The sequence below is a fragment of the Colletotrichum orchidophilum genome (assembly GCF_001831195.1).
Source record: "Colletotrichum orchidophilum strain IMI 309357 chromosome Unknown Scaffold_47.1, whole genome shotgun sequence".
In the NCBI taxonomy this organism is placed as follows: domain Eukaryota; kingdom Fungi; phylum Ascomycota; class Sordariomycetes; order Glomerellales; family Glomerellaceae; genus Colletotrichum; species Colletotrichum orchidophilum.
This window is the reverse complement of record NW_019173003.1, coordinates 223,525-245,860: the sequence shown is the minus strand read 5'-3', so window position 1 is coordinate 245,860 and position 22,336 is coordinate 223,525. Positions and strand designations below refer to the sequence as shown.

Here is a 22,336-nt window from a genome sequence, read left to right as displayed (position 1 = left end):
GCCGTTGTCGAAACAGAGTTTGAGACAGATAGAATAAACCTCGTCTAATAACGACGGCCTTTGACAAAAGGTAAAGTTTCCGAGCTAAAAGGGGAAGCTCGGGGCGGAACAAGATCCCGGCGGCGGCGACTTGACCCTTTTGACCTTTCAACTCAAAAAAAAAAACAAAGAATGAAGGGATCTCTTCGACATTGCAAAACCAGGATGGGCGGCGAAACTATGCCAAAAATAATATCAAGTTATCATGGAGAGTTGGGAACCCCCGGTCCGCCTCGACTTCTGATTAGCTCAATGTTCATCCCGTCTTTTCTCTTCCAAGCCTTGGAGCCATTCGATGCTGCTTTGGTTATCTGCCCCCCCCCTGTACGTTGTCCCCCACGGCCTGGAAGCACCAAATCTCAGATCGTCCCATCTTTCCCTTGAGCTCATCAGGCCGTCATGGATCTCGGCTTCTCGTCTCTCCTCTGACACATCTCACACCCCCCCTTGGCCACCACCCATTCGCCGTCCCGGCGCAAAAGTTCAGACCTCTTTTCAATTCTGACAAATCGCATCGTTTCCAGGATGAAACGTACTCAAATCCTGATTCGTCTACCGCGCCCACGCCCTCTTCATTGAGGACAAAAAAAGGCAGAGATGGCCGCAGCGGCCGTCGGAACATGATCACTGTGCGTAGGGCTTGGCATGTCTGAGAGCTTTTGCCACAACTCCCAGCTCCAGCTCAGCTTCAGTCAGCTCCATCCAAGCGGCGCTTTTCCTTCGCCTCCGCGCCTTGCGAGTCGCAGTAATTCAAATTCCTTGTCCACCAGAACACCCGCTCGCCGCTTAGTCATAAAATGTGCAGAGCGGGCCGTGGCCCAGCGGCAGGTTGCCGAAACTTGAACAGACGGGCATCTGTCACGATCTGATCTCAACGGGAACACGGGCTCCATCAACGTTCCGTTGGGTATCTTTTCCACCGTTTTACGAAGCGCCAGACGCCGGTTCCGTTCTCGTGAGGTCTCGCGAGGATAACCTATCAGAGGTGGCGTTGGAGATTCTATTGTGCTGAAAGATGCGCATCACGACATCGACTGAATTGTCGCGTATGAGCTCCCCCTGAGCCCTGATCTAGCACATACGACCATACCCATTGGAAAACTCGGGATCCCGTCCGCTCTCCCATAGATAAGCTAATGAGGGCCGGATTAGTAGTTGGGTCGGTGACGACCAGCGAATACCTGGTGTTGTATGTTTTTTGATGTTTTTCGTTTTAAGCACAAGTAAATATCGTAGTATTTTAGCACTAGACCAAGTTCTGATCACATCACGTAATTTGAGTGACGAATCCAGTCAACAATTGTGGTAAAAGTGTAAATTTCTATATTCATACATCGTAGAAGGTATATCCAGTCCGTGTCACATTCTAGACCCTTGATAACCAGCTCCTTCAGTAGCATCGGCATCGTTCAGTAATAAAAAAAGTAACCCACAAGGGAATCCCTGATATGAATGCGGATGATGCATCAGCGCCGTCCATGATCTCGCCGGTATCTTGACCATTTTATCAGCCATTCTTGGCCAACCCCCCATAGCCACAGCCCTGGAAGCTCCTATGACAACATCGTCGGCGACGAGCGTCCCGAGCAGCTGGCACTGTCTTCTCCGTCAACGTACCCCTTCTCATTACCCGAATCCACATCGCTCTCCGTCGCCCATCGACCAGGGCATCCGGGAATGTCGCGTTCGTGCTCGCGGTACTGATTCTCGCGCTCGCCATCCTCCTTCCTCTGTCGAAGATTCAACGTGACGGAAGGCGGCTTCATCGACATGGCAGCCCTCTTCTTTTCGCGGGTATCGATATCGGGCATGCCCATCTTCATCATTAACTCCTCATTCTCCTCCTCCTCCTTCGCGGCATCGAACATGGCCTTCATCATGTCAGCCTTCTCAGGCGTGCGCACGACAACGTCAAACTCAAATTCGGCGGGCTTGGCAATCAGGAGCGGGGTGTAATCGTTCCAGTGAACCGGAACTTCGGTGCCGTCGGCGTTGACCTTCTTGCGGATGTTAAAAGCCCAGGCCATACCTCCCATGGACAAGAAGAGATCCTGGTCGACGATGGGGACACCCTGGCACGTTCTGCGTCCAAATCCGAATTGACTGAAGCCGTCGAGGTTGGGGAATCTGGTAAGAGGCTCCTTGTAGGTGGGGTACTCGGGCTGGACCCAGCGGCCGGGGTTGAACGCCTCAGCGTCGGGATAGACAGACTCATCACGGGTGATGCCCCTTGGTGGTGTTAGTGAAAGAACGCATGGTCAAAGTGCCAACTACTTACCACTCAAGAGCATGAATCGTGGCACCAGCAGGGATGAAGTAGCCGTTGTAGACATCGTCCTTCTCCACAGCGTGGGGAATGCCTGCGCTTCACGTCAGTCAAACTGAACTCAAAACTAGCCTCAACTCTAATACGGCATGACTTACCAGTGGGGACAGGGGGTCTCCACCGAATAACCTCCTTGACGACAGCCCTCAACAACGGCAACTTCTCACGATCCGACCACTGGGGACATCTTCCTTCACAGTTCTCGTCAATCTCCTGTTGCAAGCGAGCCTGCCATTCAGGGTAATGCAGCATGGCAAGGAGGAAACTCTGGATGGGACTGCCGATGGTCAGGGCGCCAGCGATGGCCATAAGGCCGACGACGTTCTGGGCCTCTGCCAGGTCGCCCCATTTGCCCTTTTCGTTTCCGAGACCTTCGTTGATGAAAGTGCTGATGAAGCTCGGCGCGGCAGTTCCCTTCTCAACCTGGTCCTGGACGAAGTTGACGTTGCTCGTGAACTGCTTTGATTCGATGTCGTGGCGTTCCTTCTCCTTCTTCTTCCACGGCGACAGCGCTGCGGGAACATGCATGAGGAAGGATATGACATTAGGAAGAGCACCGGCGGGGGAAATGGTCTCGAGGAGGCCAAAGGTGGTCTTGCGCAGAACTCTGGCCGGGTGGGCACTACCCCAAGAGAGACGACTGACGGTACGGCTAGTGAACTGCTCAATATACTCTCGGTACTCGCTGGGCTTCTGATACAGGAGCCACAGGAAACGATCCCGCTCGCGGCTCGGGTATGCGTGGAGCTCCTGCTTATCGCTCTGGTTCATGAGGTGGTGGCAAAGCTTGCGCTGGCGCTTCCATGTTTCTATCCGGACTGTTAGTCGAGAGTGAAGAGAGATGAAGGAGGAGAGAAGACCTACCTGTCCGGCCGAGGAGGGCAAGGTAGTCGCCGCTGGTTCGGTTGTCCGGAAGGTTGGGGATCATAGGGCGGTCGGAGTAAATGACGTTGCGGCGACCCAGGAGATCGTGAGCAACTTGCTCAGAGGAAATCCAGACGTGGACGGAGCCGAACATCTCTTGCTGGTAAATTGGGCCATATTCCTTGCTCCATTCATAGAACTTCATCCACGCCGCCTCTGCCGGTACATCGTGAACACGGCCAATAAGTGGCAGACCTGTGCTGCGGTCAGTGTCTGTAGGTAGTCGTGATATGAGAAGGTTGCTTACCCTTTGGTCCAGGGAGAGGCTTCGCTCCCGCAGGAATCTTCTTCTTCAACTGGATGGCGGAGTAAAGGCGCCATGCGCAGAAGAGAATGAAGCCGAGGATTGCCACGCCTACGGCCATCGTTACAGGCCAAGTGAAATTAGGGGAACACAACTAAGGTTTGTCTACAGGAGGAGGAAGAAGGGGAAAGGGACCGACGTCAAAGTCGATAGGGGTGAAAAACAAAAGAGGGTGAAGAATGAGTCCTGCTGTTGCAGGAAAACAGAAACGACAAGAACCACGATGACGGGTCTCGAGGACGGTGTGTCTCTCGGCTGTTATTAAGAAGAGTGAGGACCACGTTCAGCCATCCGGTCATGGAGCGCCCAAGCGGACCGACGGGGAACGGCCAACGGTCCCTTTGTCTGGAAACATGACTGAACCGCGTATGGACACTCGCCGGATTCCCCAAGCGCCATGGCAGAAGCCCAATACCACCCCATTACGACCATCATGGATCGGCGCACAGCGGGCGGCGGCAAACTTGTCAGTCCACTTCGCCGTCCATTCCGCCTTCCATGGTCCAACAACAGACGCCCAGAGTCTTGGACCCCGGTAATGGTGGATAATCCTTCCCAACATAGCACAAGATACTTGTGCCGCGCTTGCATGTCGGCCGCTTGCTTGCTCGCTTGGCTCCCTTCCCTCCCAGACAAGTGGTTCGTTGAGTTCTGACACCTGGGCACTGAGCTTCTTGGAAGATACATCAGACACTCGGTTCGTCTCAAGAGACGAGGGAGGGGCAAGGCAGATCCCCGAGAGCTCCCCAGCTGGACCTCACGGAGAGCTCGCAAATACCGATGCCCGTCCTTGCATCTTGCGTGGGAGGACATGCAGACTCATGGACGCTGCAGGGTTGACCATGGCTGCTTAGGTCCCAAGGAGATGGTTAGGATATGAGGTGACTGTGGGATGCGCGTTGCAGCCGCGAGAGCTCGAAACACAGGGGCCAGAAGATTGGCCGATTCGACATCTCACCGCAGCAAGGAGTAAACACGCCACCAAGCTCTTCCATGTCCAAGTCCGTAGTGCCCGCAGAGGGGACAGGACCATAGTCGTCACACTTTGCACTCGTCGATTGGGCGTCTGAACCAGGCGACCAGGCACCGGCGTCAGGTGGAGCTGTTGTAGTGGCCTACCGGAGGTCGGGGCTCGTCCGGTCTCGGCATAGATACCGAGCCACATCGCCGGGCAGTACGCTAGCTTCGCAGCTAAAACCAAGGATAGCATACGAGCAGATAGAATCGCACTTGTCTTTTGCCTAAGATTGTCAGAGAGAGCTGCTGTCACCTATCTCTGGAACCATTCTAGGCCAGGCACACCCGTTGACCGCTTCACGACGCTTCCTCTTCCTTCGTTTGCACATTGTTCTGTTCTTAGCAGAAAGGGAGGACCTCAGCTCACGCCATGATACTGAGGCGGATCCGCATGGCGCCCCACGCCTGATGCACCGTCAATACTGGGTTCCGGAGCCTGGGCGAATGTTAGTTTCGGCCTTGGACTCTTAGACAACTCACTACGCCCACCAAGGTAGGGATAAATCATCAATATCAATACTGGGTTTCTCCGGCACTTGAGAAGAAGAAGTCGGCAGAGAGGCCTCACGTAGTCATCGACTCTCATTGTGTAGATTGCGAGTGTCGATCAACTGCAAGCCACGGCGTCGCGGCAGCTACCCAGCCGGAAATTGGTAGCCAACAGCCATCCGCAGATCGAGTAAGAGCCGGTGAGAGCCAACGACAGCCACTGAGGGCCAATGATAGCCACTGAGAGCTGGCCAGAGCCAGTCAGAGCCGGCGAGAGCCATCGCAGCTCTACGTAGTGTCTCGAGCATATGCGAGATTCGGTGTTGACAGGGATTAGTAACGCCCTAGCGGAATCCTTCCCCAGGGATTAGTACGCCATAGCGGAACCCACCCCCAGGCTGGAACTCCCCCACGCCAGTCCCCGAGCGTCAGACAAGGCTACATAGAGTCGAACGCCTCTTGAAGGGAGAGCGTCAGGGGAGGCCACTGGTGGGTCAGTGCCGTGTCGTCGTGGCACCGTTGCTCGTAGCTCGCGCTACAATCTGCTTTGACAGTCAACATGGTCAGACTTTCTCCCACCTGAGAATGGGCGCTTCAATCTCCTGCTTCGTACGAAACACAGTCGTCGCGACCTCAACATGTGCCGTGCTTTGCTTGGCCTCCAGTCTGCTGCCGTCGCTGTTGCTGTTGCCGTTGCTTCTGCTTCTGCAGAGACCAGCCCTATTGGGATGGATTGCCGCCGCCACCTGCACATCAAACTTCACAGCAGATTAATGACTCTTTCGCCTTCAGTCTTTGGGAAGTGGTAAAATTGTGTCTTCAATTACTCATCACTAATAATGAGCTGGTGCATGCGAAACCTGTGCGGATCATGCTGCCTACGTGACAACGACGATGACCGCAGACGGCCACGGGGGAGGATTCGAGTACACTGAAACGATCGATGGCTTCTTTGGTCGAAAACGTCTCTTTGTCGTGCAACGCCACACCGGTTTACACCGTCGGTCGTCATGGCATGGCACCATTTTGTGGCTGATGGCTAGTAGCCGTTGTGCCGATCTGTTGCGCAGCAGTAGTAGCTCCTATTCCCGAATTGGTCAATGGTCCGAATACTCGTGTGACCGTGGTTGTGACCGAGGTTGTGACCGTGGGTTACTGCGCTCAGAATTCTGTCCTCAGGCTGTTCAAGTCATCTTGATACGGCCACGTTTCCCTCCTCTCTCATCTTTCAATGTAATAATACCGTCATGATGCCAATTTACATCCTGGTTGGGTGGTCAGCATCACATTTCACAAGCCAGACGGCAAAGCCGGACGGCAGAGCGCTACAGCGCATTAAAAACTCACCTCTCGACTGGGGACAGTCCCAAGAGACGCATGCCGTTGAAGAGCACGGTCCTGGCGGCCATGTACAGCGCCAAGCGGGCCTTCTGGAGCTCGGCTTCGCTTCCAACAATACGCAAGTGGTCGTAACTGCTGCTAACGACGTGCGTGAGGCGGAACAGATACGTAAGCACGGTAGTGGGCTCCAAGGTCTTAAGAGTGTTCTGGACAACGTCGGGGTACTGGCTCACGACGCGGATCAGCTCAATGGCATGCTTCTCCGTCAACAAGCCAAGGTCGGCCTTTGCAATCTCTTCCTCCGCGACGCCAGCCTTGCGGAAGATTGAGCACAGCCGAGCGTGGGCGTACTGGAGATACGGTCCGGTGTCACCCTCGAACGAGGTCATGGTGTCCATGTCGAACTTGTAGTTGTTGATCCTGGGTCAACATGTCAGTGCATCCGAAAGCGCCTGGAAGGAAAAGCCCGGACGACCTACCTCTTTCCACTCATATCCTGGACCATCACACTGCTGATGCCAAGAATGTCGGCCGTGGCCTCCGGTTCGGCGACCTGGGAATACTTGGCCTCGTTCTTCTTCATCACCTCGTGCATCTTGTCTCCGACGTCGCGCAGAATGTCGTCGAGGAATTTAACAGTACCCTTTCGCGTGCTCATTCCAAGAACCATGCCAAAATTGATGTGCTGGCACTTCTTGGCCGTCTCGCCGTAGCCCATGAGCTCAATGATCTTGAAAAGCTGCTTCAAGTGCAGATCTTGCTGAGACGCGACGACATAAATCATGTGGTCAAAGTTGTACTTCTTTTCACGGTGGAGAAGCTCGCTGATGTCACGGGTCAGGTACAGAGCTGTGCCGTCCTTCTTGCGAATAATGGGACGCTCCAGACTCTTGCCAGGCTTTCCAGGAACATGCTTGGTGAAATCAATGATGACGGCGCCTTCCGACTCTTCAGAAATCTTCATCTCCTCGAGCTTCTTGGCAGCAGCCTCCATATCCTTCTCGGAGACTTGGCTCTCACCCGAGTACTCATCAAAGTGGATGTTGAGACGGGCGTAAGTCTCCTTGTAACGCTTAATGCTGAGATCACGGAATCGCCTCCACTGAGCCACGGCTTTGTCGTCTCCGGCCACCATGGCCTTGAAGTACTTGCGAGCCTGCTCGTCGAGGCTGTTATCCTTGAGCGCGGTGACGTCCTCGCCGGCCTGCTCCTTTGCGGTGATTTGTTCCTTCTCGTCGCTCATTTCCCGGTTGATCTTGACGTAGACCTCGTACAGGTGGTTGATGGGGTCGGCGGCAAGCGCCTCCTCTCTACCGAACCTCTCGAAACCCAAAGCCAAGAGACCGTACTGCTTTCCCCAGTCACCAAGGTAGTTGATACGGGTTACATCCCAGCCGGCGCCATCGTAGAGGTTGGCAATGAAGCCACCGATGATGGTGCTTCGCAAGTGGCCGGCGTGGAAAGGCTTCGCAATATTCGGGGAGGAGAACTCGACAATGATCTTCTTCTTGCCCTTGGAGGGGTCTTCGGGGCTCTTGAGGCCGTTGTTGGGGTTCTTTCCAAAGTCCTGTCCGCGGGAACGCACCTGGGGAATCAGGAGCTGGGAGAGGGGGCCGGTCTTGAACCAGAACTGGAGGAATGTGCCATTCTGGAAAGAAACGGGCTTCTCGATCAAGGGAGACTCGGGGATCTGTAGCCAAGGCATGTTAGTCCAGTGTTGGAGAACCCCGAAAGAGCCAGCGCGCATTGCTCCAGATGTGCGGGTTGGCTCCGTGGTGTTGGTTCGAGACTGACCTTGTCGAGCCACTCGGCAGTGAGATCAGCAGGCTTCTTGCCCTTGATGCGAAGAGCAGGGACAGCCAGCACCAAGTCACCCTTATCCAAACTCTGGGTCCACTGGAGGGCGTTGTAGATGATGGTGCCCTCGACGCCGGTGACGGGTTGCAGCAGCGAGGTGATGTGGGCGCGGTAGATGTCGATGGGGTTGACGTCGGGGTAGCAGCCGGGGTAGGACTCGAGCTTGCTCACGGAGAGCTTCTCCAGCTGCGCCGTGATCTGGTCGGCCATTGTCGCGAGCGTGATGGTGGGGGCGGGTGGAGGTTTGGCAAGAGTCGACCGGTTCGCAGTCGTGGAAGAGAAGAGTCGCGTGGTGGCCGTGGGAGCGCGAGGAGGGTGGTGGGCGAAGGCTGAGGCGGCAGAAGAAGCTCCTCGTCGAAGGCTGGTGGGATAAACGTGGGCCGAACGAAGTGAAGAAGAAGAAGAGAAGAAGAGGAAGCGCGCGACGCTAGTCATGAAGAGACTCTATGACCGTACTGGGCTGCAGGGGGACGAGGAAGAAAAAAGGCAAGGAGGGGGAGGGGTCGCTGGGCTGATGGCAGTGGCCGATGTTTGTCACCCGCAAAGAAAAAAATTGCGGACCAACGCCAGCCTGAGTCACTGAGCCATTCGTCGATATGGTTGGCTGCTCAGTGCAGTGGGGCCTTACCGAGACTCACCGAATGGAGGGGTAACTGTTCTCTCGGTGAAGCGCACATGGAGGGGTAACCGCCCCCGCGGCGAATGCTCGGTGAGGCTTTCACCCCGTTCCTCATCGACATGGCCTCAAACTCACATACCATGATTCTGGCAGATGGCAGGGCGGGTGGCAGGGCGAAAGGTTATTCCTATATACACCGTAGTTTTCCATAGACTTGTTATTTGTGACCAAAAGTAGGCAAGATAAGGTAGGAGGCTTTGGCACTGCTCATTGGGGGAGTACACACCCATGTGAAGCTCACCGCGTAAGCTCTCTCTACGAGCCTATTAATACACGTTGCTGATGAAGCCGGAAGATGCCGTTCATACGTGTACTGATCGATGCATCTGAAACCATCCCCCTTAGACTTGGAATCGTGTCCAATTACAACCCTCTCATACCTGGATCGCGGCACATCTCAGTCCTACGAGATTTCGCATGTGACGTGAGTACGCGTCAGGCTTCAACGGGCTTGCGTGACTTGATCATTACGTCGATATCATCTAAAACGAGTACTCTTCAACAAAAAGGTGAATCCCCTGTGCCCCCGTCCCCTTGTGGACCGCCCTCTCGTCCGACAGTGAGGCCACGCAATTCCTGACCGAAGTCGTCAACGACGGCCCGCCGCAGACAACGATCGACGTCTCCCCGCCCGCGGCCTCGACAGGTTCCCGAATCAGGGACTCCAGATCAGGACGAGAATAGTACTCTCTCATCATGCTCGTTACTGAACCGCTTCGGATCTTGGGTGTAAGCCGCACCTCGTCTCCCTTTTCCAAGTCCACTCCCTTCTCCTGACAACACCCCCCACCCCCATACATGGAGTCGTCAGAGACGATCCTCCTGTGTATCGCTGACGAACTCGAGCTCGAGCTTGAGCTGGAGTTCTCTTCGCGGTCCGCATACTGCACCGTCGTTGCCCCGGCTTCCTTGGCTTTGCCGGACCGCGTAATGGCGATGTGCACCTGCAGCTCGATGCCGTTCTGGTGCGCCCGCTCTATCAAGTCCCGGAGCCGCTGTGTGTAAAACTCAATCTCCTCACCCTGGCATGCCAGGAGGACAAACTCGACCCTAGTAATGCACGTCTTCCTGCGGCTCTGGACGATGCTCTCCAATATGGGCAGCGTGAAAGACGCCCCCGTAGACGCAGAGATGAGGACCATGGTATCGTAAATATCCCATCTCGGCGGCGCCCCAAACGGCCCCAGCACGAAGCCCGTCAGCGCCTCCTTTTTCCCAGACGCCTGAATCTTCTGTGCATAGCTGTGCAGTCTCTTTGAGAACCCGCCGTGCTTCCGGACGACGAGCTGGATGCTGTTGCAAGTACATGTGTCCGGCATCTGGTGCGCGCACGCAATAGTGTACGGATGTACCTCGAGGGGCCCGATACGGGGAAGCCAGAGATACAAGTGCTGCCCTGCCTTCCACGAGAAATGGACGTCCTTGATCGTCAACACCGTCGTCGACGAGCCCGTCGCCCGGACCTGCACCTCGTGTCCCACACGCTTCATCCCCTTACACGTCGACCTGTTGGGTCGAAGCCTCGTATTCTGCCACGCCAGGAAGGCCCAGCGCGCGAGGCGGTCGAAGCAGATGATGGCGACGGAAAACCAGAGATACTGCTTTGCATAGGCCGGGATGTGGACGTAGACCAGCCAGATGAAGAGGACCGCCGAGAGAATATGCTGCAAGAGGAACAACTCGTACGCCATGCTGCGGAAGGGCCTCATACCCGTGAGGAAAGTCCATATGAGAATACCCCAGGCACCGAGGCCGTACTTGATGACTGGCAGGATCCTCAGCTGCGTTTCGACAAAGTCCGCCCGCACCCACTCCGACCAGAAATGGAAGCCGTGAACGGTCGCCGTCACGAACATGGTCCTGGCGACCCATCGATGAAGCCAACTCAGCCGCTCGTGCGAAGCGCCGATGATGAATCCCACCACGTTGACCTTCATCGCAAGGAGATACAGGAGGGGCATCTGCATGACGGTCACCCAGGCGTTTCGGAAACCGATGCGCTCCCAAAAGTAGGCGTCCTTGATGACGGCGTCGTTGACCATCATGTAAATAATGACGGCCCAATAGGCCAGGAGGACGAGCACGCGACCAAGGGACGGCGGGGTCGCCCAGCGCAGACCCTTGAGGGGAATATAGAGTTGAGGGTGGCCTACTTCGCGGACAAGCGCCGTTGACGTCGCCCACACTTGCGTTATGAAATTGGAGGGTTTTGTTGGGAATCGAACGGATTCGGAACGGCATCGTTTTAGTCTGCACGCGCGGGTCAGCATTCGAGGGTTTTTGGCATACGCAGAGTGAAAATGATCACCTTCTGAGGCCCTCGAGGTAGTTGATACCGCGAATGATGCCCAGGAACCCGACGACGCCTGCGATAATGTACCAGAACGACTGGGCGAGCTGAACGTTTGTATCTTGGAATAGTGCCGTTCCCATCGTCATGCCCCCTCCCATATCCCCTCCCATACTTCCGCCTCCATGATTATGGCTCATCGCGGTGGGTGGTGCTGATGAGGCTCGAGTGATTTAAGGTATGCGACGACTATAGACGAGTCTCTTTCGCAGGAGATGTTGATTCCAGATTCGACGGTTTCCAGCCCCGCCGAATGTTTGCTCTTCAACCCTTCAAAAGTCGTCAAAATTGGCTTGAGGAGATGAAAAAGCCGTTGTAAGATGTTGTGAAATGAGGCCAGCGACCCGCCGAGGTCATGAGGTAGCGCAACTCCGTCAAACCATCTCACAAAGCACACACTGCCATTTGGATGCGCATGAACTCTTGAAGGCCACTGATACTTCCGACAATCGAAACCCGAGAGGAAACCCGTCTTCGACAGTTCAGACGCCCAATATGCGCCGTTTGAAGATGAGAAATGGCCAAAGGGATGAGGTGTATTGAGCAATTTCAAGAGGCGAGGACTCTGGGCAGCGTCAGCAAGACACTTGGATGGTAAAAGACAGACGCAAAAGCTAGGTACGTGTAATGGAGAGCCGGTTCGGCGGCATGAAATGCGCTGGTTTGGGGAGAGACGTTAGTCCACCACGGTCCAGCACGCATCCGAACGGGTTTGGCATGGCACGGTATGACGACCTAGGGTACTACTTAGACATGGGCAGTTGGGCTGCTCCACTCCAAGATGGCCGACGGATCACCCACCGGGCTCGACTGACCCAAGTCACGTTACGAAAGGCCCGTACACTCCCTCGACGACGGGAGTCTCGGCTATTCTTTCACCTTACACTCTCCGGCGAGACTTTCATCTGGTTTATTGTCTTGGGGAAAAGTTCTCTGCTTAGGCTTTTACGGCATGTTTACTAATTCATTAGCCATAGAGAGAGGTGGGCTGTTAGGTTTGCTTGATAACCTGGCTCATGAGGCGCACTTACACCGATCTCAAACTCTCACTTGGGTATGGCTAATGGTCACCATCCTCTAATCTCATTTGTCTTCTTTAGCAAAGAGCAATAAACAAGCTTGTTTAATCCTCATGAACAAGTCTCAAGAAACGAATGTCAGACGATCCAGGGTACAACACCCACAAAACCTCTCGTCCCGTCCAGCTTAGAAACATGCTCACGACTGAAGATCAATCCCAAACGCCCCCAGATATCTGAGTTAACGAACTCCCAAACAGGGGTAGTCCCCCCAATCACATCTGCACAAACGCCACAATTTGCTCAAAACCTCTCAGTGGTATTGCCGATTTGACTCGTGATTGGTCAAGGCCCCAGTCGCGCAGCCAGCAAGTCCCTGCGCGCATCGCGGGGCTAGTCCATCTAAGGTTAACTACATCCCTCCATGCTACGGTCTGAGATGCTAAGCATTGAGCCCCTAGTCCACGCCCGCCCGCCTTTAATATCACACGTTGGCATCGCGACGACACTCCATTGCAGAGCCCAGCAAGAGAGGATGCAAGACATTAGAGATCCCAAAAAAGGAATTCATACAATTCAAAAAGAGCCGCATCAGTAGGTTTCTTCACTGACATGAAAGCCAAGACTCGTCCCCAGGTCCCGAGAGTCCCGGCGCGGTGTCCACCTAGGAGACTACCTTTGTTCTTCTTGCATATAGAGAGGGGCAAATATGCAACCATACAACGTGGAAGAAGTGAAGTCCAGAGCTAATTAGATGTGAGCAAGTTTTATCTTTGCTTCCTACCGCCACCAGACCAAAAGCCCTGACAAGTCACCTTCCTCACCACTGCTTCTGCCCGGTGGACTCAAGTCCCTTCCAACTCGCCATGTGCCGACTGCCGAATCTAGTCATCCTAGTCCATCGAATCCGAGGTTTTTGTTCGACCGCCAGGATGCCCAGAACCCTTTTCCTGTTTGTACAGAACGGGGGCTCGCCCCTCGTGTGCCGGTGGGAGCTTCGGCAACACCTTCCGGCCCTCTCCACTCTGTAGATGCCATGTAGATAGCTCACCCAAGTAGGTCTACCAGCTAGTGGGTATCTGTCCTAGGCCCTACCCTTGCCAAACAAACAAAGAGCTCATCAGGAGCTCTCCTGTTACCCAATCTAAGATCCTTCGAGACAAACGGCGCAACCAGGCTGGCCCTACAGAAGAGGAAAAAGGGCCCCCGTTGCTCGGGCTATGCTCCGCCCGCCATTGGCCAATTCCATCCCACGGCGCCGCCGCCTCGTTCATAAACAGCCCGTGTTCCCCGTCTTCTGCCTCGGACTTGATATCTCCTCATCTTATCAAACCCAATTCCATAATAATTGTACTCCCTCTGCGCTGTGCGCCTTGATACCCCCAAAGTATTCATACACCAGATCTACACATCACCAACAACAACCCTCAACCTCACCCCCAACAAACAAAAGCAAAACCAAACCGCCAAAATGACCCGCCTCCTCGCTCCCCTCCTCCTCCTCGCCTCAACAGCAAGCGCACACTTCTCCCTCACCCTCCCCAAACCCCTCGGCGACAGCGACGACAACGAGGCCACCGCCCCCTGCGGCGGCTACACCGCCTCCTCCTCCTCCCCCGCGACAGACTTCTATGTCGATGGCGACGCCATCGGCATGGAGAACGGTCACCCGCAGACCAACTGGCTCTTCCGCGCCACCCTCGACGAGACCGCCGCGGGCGGCTGGAAACAGCTCTTCCCCATTGTCATGCAGACCGGCCTCGGCAACTTTTGCGAGCCAAAAGTCGTTGCGCCGGGTAACTGGACCGGCAAGAGGGGAGTCGTCAGCGTTGTTGCCCATTCGCCTGATGGGCTTTTGTACACTGTGAGTTTTCTACCACTCTCTCCTACGGGCACAACTTTATATCTCTCACATTCCCTCGTTACCCTCACTTGCACCTTCTTCATCCACGCGGAACCCCACGAGAAATTTCACAGAGGCCATTGTGCCTCAAGCTCCCACCAAAAACCCCATTTCACTAACACCACTCCCAAAGTGCGCCGCAGTAAACTTCGTCTCCGGCACAGCGCCAACCCGCTCAGACTGCAAAAACGCAACAGTCACCGTCGACTTCACCTCAGACCCCTCCCTGACCGCCCTCCTCAGCGCCAGCGGCTCCTCAACCAGCAGCACCCCGTCCTCCGGATCCGGATCCGGATCTGGCTCCGGTTCCGCAACCCACTCCGCCTCCGCCTCGAGCACCGCCAACGCCGCGCCCGCCGCCCTTGTTGGTAACGTCTTCTCTGCTGGCGCCGTGGCTGGTCTTCTGGTGTCCTTCACCGCAGCTCTCGGAGGCGCTGCCATGTTTTTCTAAAGACTTGTGGAATGGCTCCCCGTCGGTCGCGCCAGTGGTGATGATGGAAATTTGACGGGCTTGGTGGGAAGGATGAAGTGTACATTAGCCGCAGCATTGTCTATTTGACGAGGGTCACCTGGGGGATATCCTGACGGATGAGTATCAGGCTGCGTCCAATATGATTGAAGAAGCGTTGCGTTTTAAGCCTGGGGAATTCAGTTCATCGATATCATTGCGCAAACTTGCAAAACTCCGTCATGCAAACCCACGGCTTGTTCATGAACGCGATATGCTCTGATCATGTACATGTAGCAATGATGCGACACAGAGATCATAAATTTCCTCAAATTTGGCAAATAAGCAACTGCTGTCAAAAACTTTTCGTCAACGAACGCGGTCGTAGAGATGGGCAAGAAACAAGGACTGTGATATGTGAGAGGCGTACGCCCCCGTCTGATGTATAAGTTACACGAATCGACACCATTCGCCAACAAATTCCTCCATCTACAGGTATTCATGACATAACAACTAGGATATCCTTTTTTCTCAGGGTCTCTACGGTCGACCCCTGATCCGCCACGGGCCCCGCGCACCGGCAGCCCCCGCGGCACCGACGCCGAAATTGTGAAGCCTCTCTCCGATAAGATAGGCCTCATCTCTAATACGCGCCTTCCAATTGTTGAAGACGCCTACGATGCTCCAGAATGCCATGGCCGCTAGCGCACCGAACGCCGCCGCGGGATATGAAAGACGATAAATCATCTTGAGTTCGTGGGGTGCAGGCGGTGGTACTCCAAGTACGCCGCGCGATTCCATCCAACCCACAGCATAAGGGGGTCCAAAGATCGCCAGGCCGCCAATGAGCAGGCATGGAACCACAAAAGCCCTCGTCAATACGAGAACGTCGGGCTGAAGCCATCCACGGCGGAGAACGGCGCGGACAGCTTGCGCCATACGAGTGCCATCGTACAGGCTGGTGATGGCCCGAGCCCCGAGCTTGGCGTAGAGCAAGCCCAGTGTCCAGGACTGTATGACTCTCGCCGTATGCTGGCTCGACACTGCGATGCCGTCTTTGAACTGGCCGCTGTTGTTTGTCCCAACAACGTAAGGTGTGGGTGGATACATGTATGTGTGAAGAGGAATGAGGCAGTATAATTCCATGAGTGCGGTCAGGATGAGAGGAAAGACGACCAGCAGGATCGTGTATGCGTAAGCAAGCCTGGCAGTATGAATGCCCATGAGCGCAACTCGCATGGGCGCATCACTCTGCCACACAGACTGCAGATTTGAGGACGCCCACGACGTCATCTTCCTGAAGATAGAACGGGCATGGAAAAGGAAGTATGCTGCGGAACCCAGTATGTAGATCCCGATGCTGAAAGCATAAATATCATTGGTACGAATGTGGGCGGGGATGAGGACTTTGAACATCTTGCGGCCGAACACGAGCGGCACGATTGTGAAGCTGACGCCCGTCACGGCGGCAAAGATCCAGATGAACATGATGAACAAAAAGACTCTGGCTCGGAAATGCGGCGGGATGTACACTAGCTGGTACTGGTCCGTCGAGTAAAGGTCGGCATCGGTCGAGTCATCTTTGCCGTCCAGTCGAGTATTGCTCTCAGAAACCGGCATGAACACGCGTCGTCCCTTTGGGATCTTGACTTGGTCCGAGGCAGGAGTCCGGACAAACTGGCCCTCTTCAATAAGCTGTCCAGAACCAACAAGGCGTGCTTTCTTGAGGCTGAGGTTGACCATCTGATCAGATGCGATGGTTGACGTTGGCTTCGCCGTGCCACCTTCAAATGTATCCTCCCACGTCTTGGGTACCACCTTGTTTTGTTTGTTGACCTCTAGGAGGCTCCGCCTCCACCAAGGGAGGGCAATATGATCCGAGCCAGGACGCAGCGCCAGAATGCCCTCTTCATCAATGCGGCGCTCGCCAAAGAGGAACCAAGTCAACCGAAGGCCTCTGGCGCACTTGCGGAACCACCAGGTGTACATGGCATGCAAGCCATCGCTGGGCTTGAAGAATTTGACTGCTAGAGGCATCGCAAAGTTGTAGAACAATAGGTCGACGGGGAACTCCAAGACGGGCTCATTGGAGGAGTAGTGAATCGGCAGAACGCTCGGAAGAGACAGCGCCAGACCCCACACCACACCGCCAAGACAAACGATGACCAAAGCTCCGTACACAAAGGCAGAGAAGAGTATCTTCCGCAATTGCGTCACGACGTTGCGTTCAAGCACGTCGCGGACGGGATGGAATTCCGGATCATCTGGATCGCGAATAAAGTCTGCACATGTTAGTAATGATGACTAGCATCACGAACAAGATCAACTTACAGAGAACACCCTTCCGCATGATCTTTCGGCACATGGATACAAACAGGGCAAAATGGAACATGTACCCCGTTCCCACGAACCAATGTACAAAGATGGAGGTAAGCGGGAAGTTGATAGTGAAGGCGACCCGCGATTTCAAGGTGGTTGCCTCGAAAAGGGGCAGAAGAGCCACGTCCAACAGTAGACCACAGTACAGCGGGAAAATAAGCATCTCTATGCTGATAATGAGAATGACCTTCATAACGCCGCTGGCCTGATTCAGCAAGTCGATCAACGAGGCTTCCCACTCTTGACCCGTCTGCCCAGTCGAGAAGGGTGATCCCCGTTTCAGGTAAAGTGCACTGATTGCGGAAAAGGTAAAGTATCCGCATAATATCGCCCAAAATCGATCCGTACCTGACCAATAGGAGAGCGCAGGGTTGACTGCCGTCGAAGGTTCCGGCACGCTGAAGCTGATTACCCATGATCCGGGGTTGAGGATGCTAATGGGGACATCCTGTACGGCGTTCCACGTGTAGACGGTTGCGTTCGCCGAGAGTGACGCCGCATACTTGGTGTTCGCAATGAGATCGCGGTCGAAGATTGCGCTTAGTACATCTCCCACAGCAGCAAAGGAGCCCGAGAGATAGGACTTGAAACTGAGCAGTGCCTCGTGGCTGATGGCGGAAAAGTTCTGCATCTCGGTGGTTGATATGATGGGTAGTTCGCTGGTCAGACTCTCGAGGACCCGGCTCGAAGCACTCATGAAAATGTCGAAGGTCTTCTTCATGAGCAAGCCAACGCCATTTTTAGCTGGGAAGCCCATCATACGCCCCGTTGTGTAAATGAAGCACAGGGTAAGGCTGGTCAGTCCGCTCATGATGCCGACAGCGACGTCTTGGATGAACTTCGTCGTGCTGAAGAGCATACGCACAAGGCGCATTGGATTCATGGCAGCCCAGACACCAACACGTCCAAGGTTGTAAGGAATGAAGACGCACACGAAAATTGTGACCGAAACCAGCACAACGCAGAAGATGGCGTTTTGAAAGAGGCCGGCAATGGGCCCACGCATACCGATCAGTTCCATGATGCCCTCGAAATCTTCGGCATCGTCAATGGCTTCGGGGTCAAGCCCAGCGGCCACAGCAGCTTCGACGACTTCGCGGTCTTGCTCCACGGCGTCTTGCTCATCGTCGTCCAGATCGTCGTCAAAGTCATCGTCGTCACTATCATGATCCTCCAAATCATGAGCGGCTTCGTCGTCTCGGCCACCAATGTCCAACTCTCGTACCTCGATATCACCCCACATGAAATCGGCGACGCGATCCATGACTCCTCTCTGGAGAGGCGGCCGCTGGGCTACCCGACCATCTTCAGCATCTTGAGGCAAGCCGTTGGTGTCCTCAAGCGGTTCCTCAGGGATACCATTTTGTTGCCTCGGCCCAATGAAATCCGGCAGTTGCATCTGTGGCTCATTGAATCCAAACAGCCCGTTTTCGTGCATCGGTTCCACCGTCTCAAAATCAGGTTCCGCATCAGAACCAAAATCCGGGGTATTACTCCGCGGTGGTGTGAAGCGGCCTGGGGGCAGACCGAATTCTTGTCCCTGTGAATCGAAGCCAAATGATTGCATTGGCTCCTGAACCTGGGATTCGGCTTGTGGCGCAGTGTTCAAGCCAGAGAATGACCAACTGTTGTTCGCTAGTGGATTGATACTATTGTTCATCTGTGGGCCATCGGAAACGGAACGAGGCCGAAGAGGACTCTGGAAAGGAGTCGACGTCGAAGTGGTTGTATCTGCGTCTCCCAGACTAGATTCCTTATCAAAATCTGGCAGTGGTTCCTTCTCCTTACCCTTTCCTGTTCCATTGATGGTGCTCTCGCCCGGGGTTTGCGGCGGCCACGAGAACTGTGGAGTGGAAGGGGCGGGCAGTTGGACCGAAAATGGAGCAGTGGCTTGCGAATCTCGGGAGTCGGAAGATCCTTCAGCTCCAGATTCGCTCTTCTTCGGCTGCGAACCCCCCGTTTCTCGGTTCTTGTCCATCATCGACTTTGTGATCCTCGCCCAGTAGCCCAGCGGTTCGTCCAATTTCTCCTCCTCGATGATTTTGAGGATCTTCTCGGGGTCGCCATTGGCCTGTCGGTAGATACGAAGGTACTCGTGAACCGTCGCTACCGGGGTCGGGTCCTTGTTGGAACCGCCCTCTGGTGGAGTATTGAAATCGAAGTCCGGTTGAGGGCCTCCTTGAGCGGGCCGGAACCCGCCGAGTGTCCTCGCTTGGAGGGGGGCTGCGAGCTCGGCCGTCGGTTCCCGTTCATCCCAAGCCATGTGAGGCAAACCATCCTGGCTACCGGTTCGATCGCCGGTAAGAGATTCATCATCGTCGTCCTCGCTGTCACTTGGTCCTCTCAAATCTGCAGCGCCAAAATCATCGAGCAAACCAGCACCATCATGCGCGTGCTCATGGTCGTGGCCGTGGTCGTGGAAGTGATTTTCATGTTGGTGGTGCGGTTCAGGCTGAGGCTGGGGTTGTGCGTTGTCGTTGGCGGCAAAGGCGGCCCGCATGTTGATCTCGGGTTGTTGCTGAACGACGTAGTCGCGGACCAGGATGACGAGAATGAACGAGATAATGACCAATATTGTAATGATCTGGCCCTCTAGCACGCCGATGATGGTGCGATTCACGACTGGGTACCGGGTCATGTTGCGCAACCAGGACACGCCGCTCAATAAGGAGGGGTGGCGATCGAGAACGGGATCACTTGCACCGGCAGATATTGAGCTCGAATTCCCAGACCCAGACGAAGTGATGGATCCGAGCAGCATCCTCATGAGGGCTGCCGTCATGGAGTCGTTGGTGGTAATGTTGACGCCGTGGAATGATCGGCTAAAAGGTAGTTCTTGGCCTTTGATGATATCTTTTAACATTCCTCCCAGATTCGCGGGCGTCGTGGTCGGTTCGAGCAGAGGCGAAGCCGGGCAGACATTGGAATTGGCGACAGAGAACGCCACCGAGACGCCTCGACTGACTGTTGCGTTTGAGCTGTTCCACAGAGCACCACTACCCAGACCCTCGTCGCTGACCCAGAACAGGAACGCCCAAACAGACCGCATGAGATAGGGCAACCAGCAAAGCCAGACACTGATGACCAGGGCAGCCCGCAGCCATACCAGAACGTTCCTGAAGAGATACTTGGCCATGTGACCGACAAAGACGTGGGCCGGGAGTGTCTTGGGCATCTTGGGCGAGTATAGCTTTGTGAAGCGAAAGGGAGTTTTGCACAACTCGCAGTGTTTCTTCTGGGAATGAGAGAGCCACTCCATCAAGCAATCCTGGTGAACATATTTGATACTGCCGCTGCATTTGCAAGGGTAGAATAGCGGTTCTTCGGCGGTCGCCTCGCCTCTGCAAATGCGGCAGGTGTCGGGGTCGAGCGCGCCGGCATCGTTCGCTTGGGATCGTGGCTTGACAGCATCGTGAGAGACAGAGGCAGGTTTCGAAGCCGAGGGGCGTCGGCGGGAGTGCGCAATAGCATCGGCGGCCGCGAGCGGCTCCATCGCGGGGTCGTCCATATTGATTCAGTCGTTGGGGATAGTGGCGGCGGCGGGGACTCGAGCCCTTTGCAGAAATACAGAATTTTTAGGAACGCATGGGTCCTTTGGAAGCAAGGCCGGCGTGGTGAGGGCGAATCGACAGTGAATTCGGGGGGGAGTCGGCGATGATTGCGACTGAATCAAGAAATCCGAGATGGAGGACTGGCTGAGGTCTTGGTTGAAGCTGTGGAATTATCCGAGCAAACGAAAAGTGAACAGATTGCGGGGGAGCGCGTGCTGCTTCGCAATGCTCAGGGTAGCAGAAGCTGATGCTTTACCAGCTCTAGGAGTTGGGAGACGCTGAAGGCAAAAGGAGAAAGCTGGGTGGGTATCATAAATCGTCAAGACAAACAAGCCGCTCCAGGACGTCGGTAATCGCAGTTTGGAGATGGGGAGAAATCGACCAAGATCCCTTGCGCTAAAATGAATGAGGCCCTGTGCTTCCAGGATGTTCTGGACTGGCTGCTGCGCGGGTCGAATCCGCAGCGGTGTCCGAGCAGGGGTCCGGCCTCCGTTCACTTCAGGGTCCGGAGCTCTGTTTCATCCGCCCCGAACGAGAAATGGAGATAATCCTCTATCAGTTGAAAGCTAGTCCATTTGGGGATTGACTGCACGTGACAGCAGTTCGTAATTATTTGAGGCGAAAAGGAAGTTCCAGCCAAGAATTGAAAATGGATAGCGCCGATGCGATATTATGTCATCGTACCTTTCCACACGCTGCACCTCAACAATTTCATGGTTTCTCCCGCAGGGACTCACCTCGTTGTGGATTATCAGCTTCAAACCAGAATTTGCTTGAGCAGAATGCAGAAGAGCCATCAAGTGCTGACATGTTTCTCTGTTTACCATGGTGGCTGGCTACTGTTATTACTTGGCGAGGCTTCTTGAAAACGTACATGCCAGACCAGCTTGGGTCAACCCATCTCGTACCTAGTTTCTAGTTTACTAGTGTTGTCTACTAGGTGGCATGCAAAAGAGGCCATGGCCGCTGGAAAACCACCCGCATCGTCGATAACCGGTTCTCGGCCAGGGCCCAAAGGCTCATCGTCATCACATGGGTTGCGCCAGATGCCGGCCATTCGGTCGCGCCTCTGAGCTCCATCATTGAACATTCCAAGCTGGTGAGCCACACTTGCGTGCCTGGCAATGCAATGCTGCGTCACTTCAACGTTGTCTGGTCCATTTGATTGGACCCCTCATCCGGGCTGGCAGGCTTGTTTCGGGGGATTGTGGCTCATGGCACCCGTCTCTGCCAATCATCCAGTCTTGCCTGTGTCTCCGCTGGCAGGGTTGGTCAATCCGGTGTCTTGCTTGTTGATGTGCTTGGCGCGGAGAGATTCACCAGTACTGAGTACAGACATGGGATGGATGGGTGCGAGGAACAGGACTGGTAAGCTGAGCGTGACTGCTTGCTTACCAGCCTGCCACCTTACCTGCTTGTTTCTTGCTAGCCCGCGCGTGTGGTTGGTTGGCGGCATTGGACGATAACGACAGCTTGATGCCGATGACGTTGGTGAGACATCCCACAGCGTGATGCTCTGCAAAGCTCCCAGACTTGGAGACTTGGAGCAGGCTAGCCATGCCGCTATACGCAGCCTAGCAGAGCTGGCCGTCTCGGTTACCTCACTTCTTATTATGTCAGCATTTGGGTATGAAGTATACTTTGAGTGCAGCCTCGGCCAAAATTCACCACAATGTACCTCCACCGGGGGGTCAGGACCGTGCTCCCCCC

General features: G+C 54.9%; 5 protein-coding genes across 5 annotated transcripts; 1 reads left to right on the top strand and 4 right to left on the bottom strand.

The window, feature by feature from the left end:
• Positions 1-1,592: 1,592 nt before the first annotated feature.
• On the bottom strand, positions 1,593-3,654 carry CORC01_06373 (cytochrome P450; the record flags this gene model as incomplete). The annotated part of the gene is made up of 5 exons (XM_022618014.1): positions 1,593-2,268; positions 2,318-2,399; positions 2,464-3,174; positions 3,230-3,484; positions 3,537-3,654. The coding sequence occupies 5 exons, from the start codon at positions 3,652-3,654 to the stop codon at positions 1,593-1,595; spliced, it is 1,842 nt and encodes a 613-aa protein (XP_022475527.1).
• Positions 3,655-6,442: 2,788 nt separating this feature from the next.
• CORC01_06372 (arginyl-tRNA synthetase) lies at positions 6,443-8,732 on the bottom strand (the record flags this gene model as incomplete). The annotated part of the gene is made up of 3 exons (XM_022618013.1): positions 6,443-6,860; positions 6,920-8,130; positions 8,235-8,732. The coding sequence occupies 3 exons, from the start codon at positions 8,730-8,732 to the stop codon at positions 6,443-6,445; spliced, it is 2,127 nt and encodes a 708-aa protein (XP_022475526.1).
• Positions 8,733-9,458: 726 nt separating this feature from the next.
• On the bottom strand, positions 9,459-11,466 carry CORC01_06371 (ferric reductase like transmembrane component; the record flags this gene model as incomplete). Its single annotated transcript, XM_022618012.1, has 2 exons — positions 9,459-11,226; positions 11,285-11,466. 2 exons carry the CDS (start codon positions 11,464-11,466, stop codon positions 9,459-9,461), a joined length of 1,950 nt encoding a protein of 649 aa, XP_022475525.1.
• A 2,350-nt stretch (positions 11,467-13,816) lies between these two features.
• On the top strand, positions 13,817-14,699 carry CORC01_06370 (uncharacterized protein; the record flags this gene model as incomplete). Its single annotated transcript, XM_022618011.1, has 2 exons — positions 13,817-14,209; positions 14,382-14,699. 2 exons carry the CDS (start codon positions 13,817-13,819, stop codon positions 14,697-14,699), a joined length of 711 nt encoding a protein of 236 aa, XP_022475524.1.
• Positions 14,700-15,236: 537 nt separating this feature from the next.
• On the bottom strand, positions 15,237-20,583 carry CORC01_06369 (uncharacterized protein; the record flags this gene model as incomplete). Its single annotated transcript, XM_022618010.1, has 2 exons — positions 15,237-16,978; positions 17,028-20,583. The coding sequence occupies 2 exons, from the start codon at positions 20,581-20,583 to the stop codon at positions 15,237-15,239; spliced, it is 5,298 nt and encodes a 1,765-aa protein (XP_022475523.1).
• Between the last annotated feature and the right edge of the window lie 1,753 nt (positions 20,584-22,336).